The 13189-nt window shown below is 32.1% G+C and overlaps 2 protein-coding genes across 7 annotated transcripts; one reads left to right on the top strand and one right to left on the bottom strand.

Moving 5' to 3' along the window:
• Positions 1-3503: 3503 nt before the first annotated feature.
• LOC140863556 (early nodulin-93-like) lies at positions 3504-4650 on the top strand. Its single transcript, XM_073267066.1, has 4 exons — positions 3504-3643; positions 3754-3815; positions 4073-4148; positions 4449-4650. The coding sequence occupies exons 1-4, from the start codon at positions 3553-3555 to the stop codon at positions 4550-4552; spliced, it is 333 nt and encodes a 110-aa protein (XP_073123167.1). The 5' UTR covers positions 3504-3552; the 3' UTR covers positions 4553-4650.
• LOC140863555 (protein LNK1-like) lies at positions 3562-9266 on the bottom strand. 6 transcript variants are annotated; one of them, XR_012143986.1, is made up of 13 exons: positions 9108-9266; positions 8740-8792; positions 7879-8435; positions 7501-7792; positions 7330-7404; positions 6768-7062; positions 6356-6654; positions 5705-5853; positions 5432-5568; positions 5260-5341; positions 4466-4575; positions 4112-4157; positions 3562-3801 (listed from the first exon to the last, which is right to left on the bottom strand). XR_012143986.1 is itself a non-coding variant. In XM_073267065.1 (11 exons), exons 4-10 carry the CDS (start codon positions 8391-8393, stop codon positions 5454-5456), a joined length of 1740 nt encoding a protein of 579 aa, XP_073123166.1. In that variant the 5' UTR covers positions 8394-8435; positions 8520-8594; positions 8674-8792; positions 9108-9266; the 3' UTR covers positions 4798-5341; positions 5432-5453. The 6 variants fall into 6 exon arrangements, 5 of the variants coding, with proteins under 5 accessions (XP_073123166.1, XP_073123165.1, XP_073123161.1 ...); XM_073267065.1 differs by lacking the exons at positions 3562-3801; positions 4112-4157; positions 4466-4575 and adding an exon at positions 8520-8594 and having other exon boundaries at positions 4798-5341; positions 8674-8792; XM_073267064.1 differs by lacking the exons at positions 3562-3801; positions 4112-4157; positions 4466-4575 and having other exon boundaries at positions 4798-5341; positions 8674-8792.
• Positions 9267-13189: the final 3923 nt, after the last annotated feature.

Genomic DNA, 13189 nt, shown 5'->3' with positions numbered 1-13189 from the left:
AACACACTCGTAGGTACGTAATAAACCAATTCAACAAAATAATTTACCTCCAAATTAAGATCCATGCAATGTTATTCGAACGTCACGATAAATCCAATATTGTTAAGATATTTCCCACATCGAAACGTTGGATATAGTTCCAGAGAGTTCAATATACGCTCTTCAACATCCCTCCTCCCTTAGAGTTAGTTTTTGAGTTGAGTCATGTTCAAATCCATTTCTTAACATGGTATTAGAGCTCAAACCCGTCGTATATCATTTTCAATATATGTTCCTGGACATCCCTCCCCTTAAAATAATTTCTTAACAAATATTATTCTTGAAATTGATTAGGAGGACACACCATCGGCACCGCCGCTTGCCAGTTCTTCCGCAACAGGTTGTATAACTTCAATTCCACGGGCAGTCCCGACCCAACGATCGATCCTACATTCCTCCCCACTCTCCGGTCCCTCTGCCCCATAAATGGGGATGCTTCGAGGAGGGTGGGGCTCGACAATGGCAGCGAAAACAGGTTCGATAGCTCATTTTTCGCCAACCTGAGGGACGGCCGAGGAGTTCTTGAAACTGATCAAAAGTTATGGAGCGACGATTCGACCCGACCCATCATGCAAAGTTATCTAGGGATCAGAGGGCTGGCTGGATTGTCATTTAGCATGGAATTTGGCAGAGCCATGGTGAAGATGGGCAACATTGAAGTTATGACAGGCACCGATGGTGAAATTCGGACAGTTTGCTCTGCGATCAATTAAAATTTAAACAAAATATTTTTTAAAAAAATTTGAGTGTTGTAACATATATAGTTCATTTAGAGTTCGATTTGAATTTGTTGTGATATATATTTTTAGAAATAAAAACAAAAGATCTGTGGATCGGAGAATGTGTTATCTCGAACTTAAGAATTCGTCTCAAACTTTGAAATATCAAAAACAAATACGGATGACTGTAAGTCATCGTCTGATTTGTTTGTTTTGCTATGATACCTCAAACCTGAGAATTCATTAGCTTGGAGATCTATTGTGTCCATCTCTTGGGCATCACAATTGAGAGATCATGTTCATGCATGCGAATTTCATGAAAGTATTTAATTAATGCATTCCATAAGATCTTCATGATGTGAATGTACATTTTACGATGATGAAATGTCCAACAATAAACTTCTAGAATATCATATGTCATTGTTTAATATCATTTTTTTAGTGATTTTAATTTATATATCCTTTATATACTAGATGCAACTATATAATCAAGTTTTAGTGTTTCTTCAATTTAGGCTATGATAGTTGCATCTAATTGTTTTTACTCTTATTTATTTAGGATGTAAGTAACTGATTTCTCAACTTGTTGAGAAATATAGGATGTATTGATTTTTCATAAAATCACTAGTATTGCTTTGTAAAACTGATATTACTTTTTCTAGTGATATTTAGTCCTAAGGCACCCGCACGAGTTTTTATACTCGTGCAAAAATTATTTACTAGTGTTTTATTTACGCTTTAATTTCCGGTATACTGTGTTGTCATTGGTGTTACAACACCATGTACAACACTGACTGTTGTCACATAACAAACCACGTACAACGTTACTTTCAGAATGTTTCAGCGCCCCACTAACGTACTTTTTGTTTGAGTGTGTGCAGACTCGATACACGCAATAACCATAAATCCTTTAATCATTCGGCGATCATTTAACCGGACCCTCTTATTATTTGCCCGAGCAGTCGCCCACCCCAACTACCCGATTGCTCCGGAGCATTATCAAATATTTTATTAAAAAAATCCTTAAAATATTATTTATTCTTGTCAAAATAATTTCTACGTAACTTTTATAGTATATTAGTAATTAAGGGGCGATATAGATTTTTGCTAGAATTGATTTCTTTTTTTCATATGAAACTTTGGTGAAATGGATTTTCTCAGTGAAAGCCCTATATGTTTTCATTAATGGTGAATTCTTGATAATTTTAGTCGAGCTTTTGAATTCCGCTAGCCACAATGTCTCAAACATATTACTCCCTCAGTACTCCAATATGTGTAGCATTAGGTATATTTTCGAACAAATTAAAAAATTTATTGTAAAAACAAATTTCACAAATAAATTTTCTATTTTAAATTTATTTAATGAATGATTTAGTAGGTCATAAGAAATTTTTTGAACTAACTAATTTATTTATTTAATGAATAGATCGAGTTAAACTAATACTCCATCCATCCCAGTTTTATGAGTTTCTTTTTTTTTTTTAGTTGCCTCGAATATATAATCAAGTTTATTCATTTAGTAGCACTTTTTCTTATTTTTCGCTACATTTTTTTAATGAACTAAATAAAGATAAAATCTAAAATTTAATCTAAAATGTGTTTGTAAATTTTGTTTTTTCAAATGATTTTTGTAATCTATGTGAAGAAAAAAAAAACATATATTTTTTAGACGAATCGAAAAATTATATTGATATTCTATGTAGACATTGGAATATATATATATATATATATATATAAATTTGTTTGTAAACTTTATTTTTTCAAATGATTTTTTTAATCTATGTGAAGAAAAACAAGCATAAATTTTTTAGACGAATTGAGAAATTGATATTCTACATTGGAATATATATATATATATATATATATATATATATATATATATGGAGTGGCCATTATATTGAATAAAACATTAAGAGAGTTCATATTTACAATTTATTTTTGTGTTATTTACATTCCATTTCGTATGTAAAATATGTGTCAAATTAATTTATAAGTAAAATACAAATAACAAAAAATAGAATGTATCAAAAATATTAATTTATTTTTAATCCATTGGACTCCACAAAAACCCATGGTCTTAATTAAATTCATGACTATGAGTAGTTGAGCACAGTGAAGGCCCACCCATAGTTTTCACCCGTTATTAATTCATAGTATTCCTGATTCCCAAACCAGTGGGTTGAATCAAAACTGCCACTGTCAAATCTCAAGGTGCCTGCTCCTTTAAAAAAAAATTCATGATACCAAATTAAACTAATTAATTATTATTATTATTATTATTATTATTATTATTATTATTATTATATTGTGGGCGTCTCGCATTGGACACATCATGAGCATCCCATGAACATTTTGTGGAATGTAATCTTGTTACTTTCACGATATTCACATGAACATCTTGCGATATTAGCGAAGTGTGCAACAAGAGACGTTCAAAATATAAAATTATATATATATAGAATTTTTGCTCCATTGCTGCACATGAAAAAGTTTGAATCAGCACACCACTTTTCAGGAAAACAATTGACCCCATAAAGTTAGAATCAGTAAATAAAAGAAACCATCAAATATGTGTGTCGTACCATCTTAATTCATGGAACCTACACCATAAAAATATTAAACAACAGATTCCCAACTCGGAATTTCGAAAGATTGTACAGTAGCTCAAGCGTTATATATGTAATGCATGCTCGTTATATAAGCCAACTTCTATAAATACAAGCATCATCTATGCATTTCCAACCCCAAAACAACAAACCATTCAAAACTTTAAGTTCTTGGTTAAGTAACACCAATGGCAAGATATGTAGCTGAATCTGCTCGGGAAACAACCACATTGGCTTCTCTCGACAAAAAGCTAGTGATCGCCAAACGTTGTGCTCGCGGTAATTATGGCTTCGGCTTCAGCTACATACTATGTTTGATTAATTTTTCAATCTCCCAGGTTTGCTAATCGATATATATATATATATATATATATATATAACTTATGCAGAAGGAGTGATTGCTGGAGCAAAAGCAGCTGTGTTTGCCTCCATTGCCACTGCAATTCCAACCGTATGTAATGTAACATTCATCGCATTATATATGTATATATATTATATTTGAAAATTTAATCTTGATCGAAACAAGGTTGAATGAAAAAATAATATGAAGAACGACGGTACTGATATTATATGTTATGGAAAATGATATTAACCCGGATTTTCGAGTATATTTTGGATGATGGATTGAATTCATTAGAGATGTATATATGTAGAAATACTAATAATTTACTGCATTTGATTAACTAATAATCACGAGATTAATTGCAGTTGGCAAGTGTAAAGATGCTTCCATGGGCAAGAGCTTACCTCAATCCCACTGCTCAAGCTCTCATTGTATCCACTGGTAAGTACACTTGCATCAAAGAAAAAAATTAGGAAATACATAAGAGTAGTTGTCAATTCAAAAGAAAAAGAAAAAGAAAAAGAAAAAGAAAAAGAAAAAGAAAAAGTTTTTAAAAAATTATATTATTTTTTTATTAAAAAAAATGTTTTAAAAATTAAACACACGTGTTTTTTTTATAATTCAAAAATAAAAATACTTTTCAACATTTATAAAACACGATAATTTGTCAATTCAAGATTCTTGATGTGATTCATGTGTATTAAATAATTATTCACTAAATTTAATTTTTACTTTTTTTAGTGGGTGGAATGGCATACTTCATAGTGGCAGACAAGACTGTTCTGGCAAAAGCACGTCGGAACTCCTTCAATGGCGCCTCCTCGCCATCGCTATGTGATTACTAGATTTTTGGAAATATGGATTATACCTGTTGGGTCACATATATATATATACCTGTCACCCATATAAATTAATAAAAATATGCATGCTCTAATATTTATGTGAGTCCTCGACAAATAATTTCCTTCATTTAAATATCGTGCATTGATTATAATTTTAATAGGGAACACGAATTGAATTGAAGTTAAAATATGATATTTATCCCAACAACTATGAATATATGTACAACTTGATTCGCGGGATGAAATGATCCAAACTGAAAGATAAAATAGCTAGCTATATTTTAACTCCAAACATTGTAAAAAACTTCATACAAACATAAAATAAGATAGTAAATATCGCTCTTCATACCGTAAATTTATCTGGGAAATCATCGAATAGATCTGTAAAGGTAAACTCGGTGACATTTAACTAATTTACACACACAGTGCACAAATACTCACAACCAAATTCCAATAATCATCAACAATTTTCAGCTGAGTCAGTATTCTTGTTTTTCATAATATACTTAGGTACGTACTCATCACTGGATCAAACCAAAAGATAACGATATTACAAAATTTTATATATTTACAGACATCATTACAAGTTTGATGTAAAACTTCTAAATTACCAGGAAAACTTAAGGTAGATGCACCAGAATATGCACACCACAATGGAATGTATTTATGTTAAAGCATCATTATATTATATGTTTGCTATCAGTGATCACCTTCTCTATTTCCTCGCCAATTTCTTCAACAAAAATCAAATGCCCAACTGTTTACCGGCCGAGTTGTATTAGACCCGTAAACCTGCTCCACAACCAAGAATTTATGAAGCCATTAAGATACAACCTGAATAATCATATATGAACTGTAATATCTACATAATATTAAGCATACCATGTAAAGCAGACTGCAGAAGTTAGGAGTCGTGAGCAGGTATTGCACACGAATCTGATGGATGGTGAAACAATAAGTCCGCTATTGAACGATCAATAGTATTTGTGCCTGCTTCCATATTTGTGAAATTGGTGCACCTAAAGAGGAGACAAGTTTAAGAGTTGGTAGAGTCGAGACAGTAAAAAGCATTGCTTTTTTTATGGTTGATGCATGGATAGCAAAGACGTGATTGGAGATGGGTTCTTTCATTTAAAAAGGTGTGAGATTACATACTTATTTGCTCCTTCAGTGATAAATAATCCACCGGAAGTTTTTCGATCCCCAGAACTACAACGCAGATTTGCATGGTTATGTCTCTGTCCAGCACCCTGAGCCAAACGGTATAAACCGTCCCTTATGCACAGCCTTGTTCTTGTATCCATCTAAACAAAGAATTTCAAACGTAATGAGTTTGAAGATAATCGAATACATGGCAGGACATAGAACTGTAGGACTAAAGTTGTAATGAAACGTGGACTTCGTTGAACAACCTGATTGCATAAAATATTCCTTTCAATTACAACAGTTATTGTGGTGTGTTAGAATGCTTCAGACTATTAAAGATGCTCCCTTTACCTACTTTCCACAGAGACATATGCATAATATACAATGGCATCTATTCCTTTGACTCTTAGCGTTCAACTTTTCCTTCAGGTGCACATAAATGCAATGCTAAAAGTTTGAAACAAAGGCCAGTGTCTATTAGGACCTTAGCACGAGATGGGCCTTAATGTGATGTTTGTGCTTCAAGAATATGAATGGTTGCTTCATTCCCTCCTACCCTCAACTCTTATTTTTAATGAAATAGAAACTGAATGGACTCCTACCACGTCAACTATATAAAAAACAATATTTTCTCAATCAAAGAAAAATAAGATACCATACCCATTCCATGACGAGCTGAAGCTGGCAAAAACTTGCTGCTTCGGGGGAAATTTCATCCATACTCTGCGTCGAGCTTTCTTGTTTAATTGAAGAGCCTAATTTCGCTGGATTTACCAGGCTGACTCCATCAGCATCAATAGTATCCTCAAATTTGTCTCCATAAAGATGGACTTGCTTCCCTACTGATAGAGAACCACTTTCATACGCCTGCCCCATTATATTTTCATCTTCAAGACTTCTAGTCACAGAAGATCCATTGTCATGATCGTTACGCTGCTTCTCTATCTTTTCAATCCCTGCTAGAGAAGTTGCAGAAGATGGAAGGTCATAAAAACAATCAAAGGATTGTAATCGACAGGATTCATTCCGGAACTCAATAAGCGAGAAAGTAAAGCCAAGTTAGTACCCTTACATTTGACAGCAGGGGGTGGTTGATTTGCTGAAGTCTGGTCTGGTAAATGACTTTTCTCCAAAGGAGCATTAGAGATATGATTCAGCAAACCCAGAGCTTGCTTCTCTTGTTGTTGTTGCTGTTGCTGTTGCAAGAGTGCAGATGGATCCTCATAAGAAGTAGCCCCAGAATGGAGTTGAATGGCTTTAATTGGAAGGTTACTCAGATATCTGCAACTACCTTTTCCAGAATTATGTTTTTTTCTAATGCCCTTCAGCTGGTTCAGTGGCTTGAACTGCTTTTTCAGTACATCAATCTGCCAATACCAGTTAAAACAATTAAATGTTGATACCATGTGACAAATTTTGAGTGGAAATAGGCCATCTTTTAACGTGGACATGCACTAACAAAGGATAAACAGCAAACTAAATCAATAACTTCGGCATCTGTGGAACCTCCCTTTACCCACAAGATGTGGCTGAACTCAGTTCAATTTAAGCTGTATTCAGTTCACATTTACACGGCTAACAGACGCATGTAAAATCAGTAATCATAGAAACAATAGTAAATGAATTATGCGTACCTCTCCACCACAGTTGGTTTTGGAAGGACTGTTAGTCGAAATACTTGGACGGAGTGCATCATTGATTCCTACCCTCTGCAAAGCAATTGATTCAGGGGTAAATCATGGTTCAAAATTACTACGAGTCTCAAGAAAAGAACATGCATCAAAATCATAGAAATATGCACTTACATCATCTCTAGGGATAAATCCATCCTTGTTATCAGCTACAGCAGGTTCGTTGACAAAAGAAATATCAGAATCAGATTTCTCCGACGCCTCTTTAAACTTAATGGGCGCACTCGCCATGGCAGAATCATGGTCCTGATAGCTCTTTGAGGAGTCTCTGTCTTCAGACATATTTGCATCCGTACTTGACATAGGACATGAAAACTCAAATCTAAATCCTCCTCCATCATTATCTGGTGATAACCAACTCAACTCGTCTTCATCGACTCCAACGCCAAATGTTGAATCAGGACTTCTGACAGACAGGATACGGTTAGGAGGAAAGCCATTTGAATTAAGAAGGAAAATTTACTTAGCCACAAAGAAACTGTTAAAAAGTACCTAAACATCATCTCAACATCTTCAAAACTTTGTATATCGGGACAAACACCAGAGAAGAAATCAGTAGAATCTATGTTCTCAAAAGAACTGAAACTACTTTCTTGGTGAGTTATTTCAGATCGGTTATCCACAGGTGTTTTCCTGTCACTGCGATAGGTCCCATTCTCAGGAAAGTCACCACCATGGGAATCTGTACTACTGATTTTAAATCCATGGCACGATTCCCTGGTATCATCAAAAGCTACACTTGATGATTCGTCCATCAAGTCACTTTCAGATGAAAAAAGAAACACAGCACTTTGTTTACAGGACCATGAATCTGTATCTGACATAGAACTGCATTTATCATGCAAACTTGAACATCCACCCTGTTTTCTTCCCAGATGTGTGCATCTAGAAACAGATCCATTCTTCGAATGACTTGAATTACTATTTACCTCACACAAAGCATTTCTCAAGCTGTCGTGCAATGGGATGTGATCATTGGAACACTCCAACCCATCACTGGGCACCATTTGATCAAACCGAAAAAATTCATCCCACAGCGAGTCTTCGAACTGTAACAGCAGCAAAATTATTTTAGCTGTCATTGCCGCAGAAAATACTTCCATAACACGAGTCACGAGCAAACACTATCTTACATAATCATAGTTAGTCACAAAGTCGAAAAACTTTCAAACAACGATCTTATAATTTTGACAATAAAGTCATTTACTCTGCCAGTAACAGGAAACTCAAGATTAGTTTAAGACTTAAAAGGAGAACCAAGACTCAAGCAGTCACCTAAAATGATACCTAATTAACATGGTATTCGATAGAACAACACGAAATTTTCTCTGGCCGACAAAGGAAGGAAATCACCTCAGATATGCCCATGCCCGACATGACTTCAAGCAGTCACCCAACAGCCAAAACTGCAAGTAACAACAAAACCAAATAGTATTACAAACCAATTACAAAAATCAACCACACAGCTAAATCAATACGCATAGCCACCGATTCAAGAACCACAAACGGACCAAAGGGTCTCTCTACCTGCTAATTTAAAAAACAAAGAAAACCATGAAACGAGAGAAGAAGAGCAGCAGAAGATATCTCCAGGCAAAAATTAAAAAAAAAATCTTGATTTCAGCTGATAAAAGTCACTAGATTCAAACTAACAGACCAGAGGGAAAAATTAATTCTCATCAGCAAACTAAATCAAACAACCAAAAGCATAAGAAACTTACAACAGATCTCCCAGGAAACTCCAAACAATCCTTCGATCGAAACCGATAACTCCACTCACGAAATCAACAGCCAAAAAACAACCGAAACTCCAATTCTTCGGAGCAAGTTTCTACAGAAATCCTCGAAAAGGGGAGAGCTCTGAGCTTTTGCAGTCTGAGATTCGGATAGAATTTAGCAGGGGAATGCATTTAGATCCTTTTTTTAAGGGTAAAATAAATAATAAATAATTAGAATAAAAATCAGTGGCATAGGATTAGCCACGTGGCACTTAGACCCGTCCCTCCGCATGTGCGAATCAAATTCGTGGACGAGCGCAGCGGACCGGATCCGATCTCATTCTGCTCTCCCATTGGTCCACGTGGCGACTGAACCGGGCTTTTTCCGTTGTCGGTTTAAACTTTAAACCATGGTAAAGGAACTGCTTCGTTAATTATTCGACAAGTGTCTCTTTCTCGTCCATTGTTTTCTTTAAACGAGTGGATCATATGGTACAATTTAGGTATATCATTCGTGGGATTGGATAGACTCGAAAAGTTTGTCTAATTGAATCTCGAATTCAAGAATCAGTCGTTCACTAGTCTATTTTGATCTCAAGTAAATTGAACGGTGCTTAATACGTTTATTAATTCAATTTTCAAATAAGTTTTTTTTGAGATGGATGAACTTGATGTCTCGATTCATTCTTACAATAAAAATTAATATTTTAACATAAAAAATAATATTTTTTTATGAAAATCAAATTTCCGGTCTCACAAAATTTAAACGATCTGATTCAAATCATTATGTTTTTAAAATAAGTTTTTTTTTTGCTTGGAAAAAATTAATAATTCCAAAAGCTCCTCATGCATGGTTATTGGTGCCTTGGTTAAACTTTTTTGTGTCTAGGATATGTTTATCCCAACATGTCACAATGGGTCAATGAGTGTCTTTTTCAAATGATCTGTTTACGGAAGAAACGGCAATTTTAAGCATAATTTAATTATACATTTATAGACGCTATCATAATTATGAATTTAAGTACGAAGAATAATTATCAATATTTGTGGGATTCACTGAAAAAATTATAAACTTTACATGTATCGATAAATCTCAATGTTTAAATCTGATTGATGCAATGTCTATATGGGTAAGATCTCATTTAACAAATTTTGGTTATTTAATTTGATTATGGTCTTATAATAATTATTTTAATTTTAAAATTTTCGTTATTTTAACTCTTTCTCCACGAGAATAGTAGCTTGGCACTGTGAGAGTCAACGGCATTTCCAAAATACGATTAATATTATAAAGAAAATAGACTAATAATAAAATTGAAATTTAAAAACCTAAATGTCAAAATCATAGGAAAAAAAATTTAAAAAACATGAATGAATAAAATAATAAAAATATAAAAAGGAAGGTAGGAGTCGGACCGAGAAGTATGTGAAAAAAAAAGTACGTATATGAGTGGGAGAGGTGATAAAGGAGGGGAGGGGTCCAATATGTTAACAAGTGGCGCGGCATCCGCCACTACTTCCCATTTAACTTCTTTCCTGAAAACAATTCCATATACTTTTGTGAATTGCTGAAATTAGCCATACATTTTTATTTATATGTAAAAATATACACTCACAAGTCACGTTTCATCAATGCTAGCGATTGTTTTTAGCAAAATAAGATAAGGTTAATTCCCCTTGTTTTGTCTTAAAATCATATTATTATTATTATTATTATTATTATTATTATTATTATTATTATAAAATAAAATATCCTAGAGATGGATGCATGAGATGTGGGGAATTTTATTTAATGGAATATATTATATTTAATTTGTTTTTAAAATTTAAGATAACTGTTACTTAAAAAATAATTTGAAAGTTGTTTAAAAGGAAACGTGAAACCAGAGCTTTGAAGGTCATGAAGAGTATTAATTTTTGGATTAAAAAAAATGACTTCAGTTTTTATTACACTATCTTCCTTTATATACATATACTAGTAATTCACGCAAGTAAAAATTTTCGTGTATAAATAGTTTATGTTACATCTAAAAATAATAATAAAATTTATATTTTTAAATTGAAAAAAATACAGTTGAAATATGATAGTTATAAATAATAATAGCATTTTTTCCATTCATAAATTTGACCAAAGTAGTTATTCTAAAGGATTCATGTATTATTATATTACTAGTCATCGAGCACACACATTGCGTGTGTAAATCATAATATATAAATATAATGTATTGTATATTTAATTTTTTTAAAAAACAATTAAAATACTTAGTTTATTCTTATTTTTTGTGTTGTGGATTTTTGTCCCAAATTTATTAAAAATTTAGTTATTGTAGAAATTTAGTTTCAAAAGAAATTGATGAGAAGCGAGATGATAAAATAAGTGATAAAAAAAAAAGTTGGGAGAAGTGGATAAAAGATGGAGTTGGAAAGAGAGTGTAGGGATATAAAAGGAACAAATAGGAGGAAAATCACCATGACACCAAAAAACAGTTTGTATAGACCTCTCACACTTAATAAAATAATAAAGATAGTAAAGATTATTAATATATATATATATATATGAGTTTCTTTCAAGTGCCCACCTACCATGCCCACCAATGATGTGGCACTATTCTATTGGACCTACAGTTTATCACATCTTTATCACATCCAATAGAATAGTGTCACATCATTGGTGGGCATAGTAGGTGGGCACTTGAAAAAAATTATATATATATATATATATATATATTGTGATTTCAAGCGAAGTGGCTTCCATCAATTAGATACATATGATCTCACATGAGCATTGCTCACATAAAGTATCATAGTGGTATCTACCATATCAAAATATAATAAACTCAAATATTAATATATTTTCAAAATACTTATAAATGTATATATATATATATATATATATATAATGATATTTTTTTCTCTATGTATATTATAGTATTATAATTATATATTAATATATCGATTACAACTCGATGAATAAATTATATGCACAACTAAAATACATTTTTAATATATTTATAAAATAAATATAATAAAATAACTATCTTTTTATTTAGGAAAAATATTTTTTTTTGGTTCTACTAACTTGTTCATGTTTTGGTTTTGGTCCATTAACATTTCAAAATTTGGTTTTAGTACACTAACTTTTAATTTTTAGTGATTTTGGTCCAAATACATACGTGTTAGCTAGACAATTGCTCACGTCATGACATTTTCCGACCAATGTCTAGCTGATACATATGCATTTGAATCAAAATCACTGAAAATTAAAAATTAATATACCAAAACCAAAATTTGAAAAGTTAATAAACCAAAACCAAAATATGGATAAGTTAGTAGATCAAAAAAAAATTCCCTTTTATTTATATTGAAATTAAAGTACAAATCCAACAACCATGAAATTTAATAAAAATGCATAATTCAAGTGTCAGGATAGTGCGTGAGATTTTTTATATGCTATCACGGGGAAAGTCTATGCTATCCCAAGGGCACTTGGGATGGCGTGCCAATCCGTGATTGATTAAAATTAATGGGTCACACGTGAAGCCCACTAATTTTAACCAATCATACTCTTTCACGTCATCCCAAGGGCACTGCCCTTGGTTCTCTCAGGACCAATTAATAATAGATTTCGAAAAACTAAAACTATTTCTTAATTCATATGCAATAGTAATAATATATTTAAGTTTAAACTTTTAATATAGTTTTATATGTCATCTCGAGCATTGTCGACTAAAATTTTACTTAAGTCAAACATTTAAGTAAAACTATAAGTATAATTTTGAATTTGTTATCTCGTTATCTTGATTATTAATAATTTGAAAAAAAAAACATGCTATTTTATTTTAAATCATTTTATTTTTGCAATGTTGAACTAAAAAGATTTAAGTTCTGAAAAAAATATGATTAGACTGATTTTTTTTAAAAGAATTATTCAATATTTTTTTATATAAATTGATGGAATATATAGATATATATTAAAATGTACTATACACATAAAAATTTCATTTTATCCTGTTATATATAATTTACCATTTTTTTTTTAAAAAAAATCCTGTTTAAGTAATTCTTATATCTCTTCCTATTAATTT

The sequence above is a fragment of the Henckelia pumila genome, chromosome 4 (assembly GCF_033568475.1).
Source record: "Henckelia pumila isolate YLH828 chromosome 4, ASM3356847v2, whole genome shotgun sequence".
Classification (NCBI taxonomy): domain Eukaryota; kingdom Viridiplantae; phylum Streptophyta; class Magnoliopsida; order Lamiales; family Gesneriaceae; genus Henckelia; species Henckelia pumila.
The sequence above is the reverse complement of the archived record's forward strand: the minus strand, read 5'-3'. Positions and strand labels throughout refer to the sequence as shown.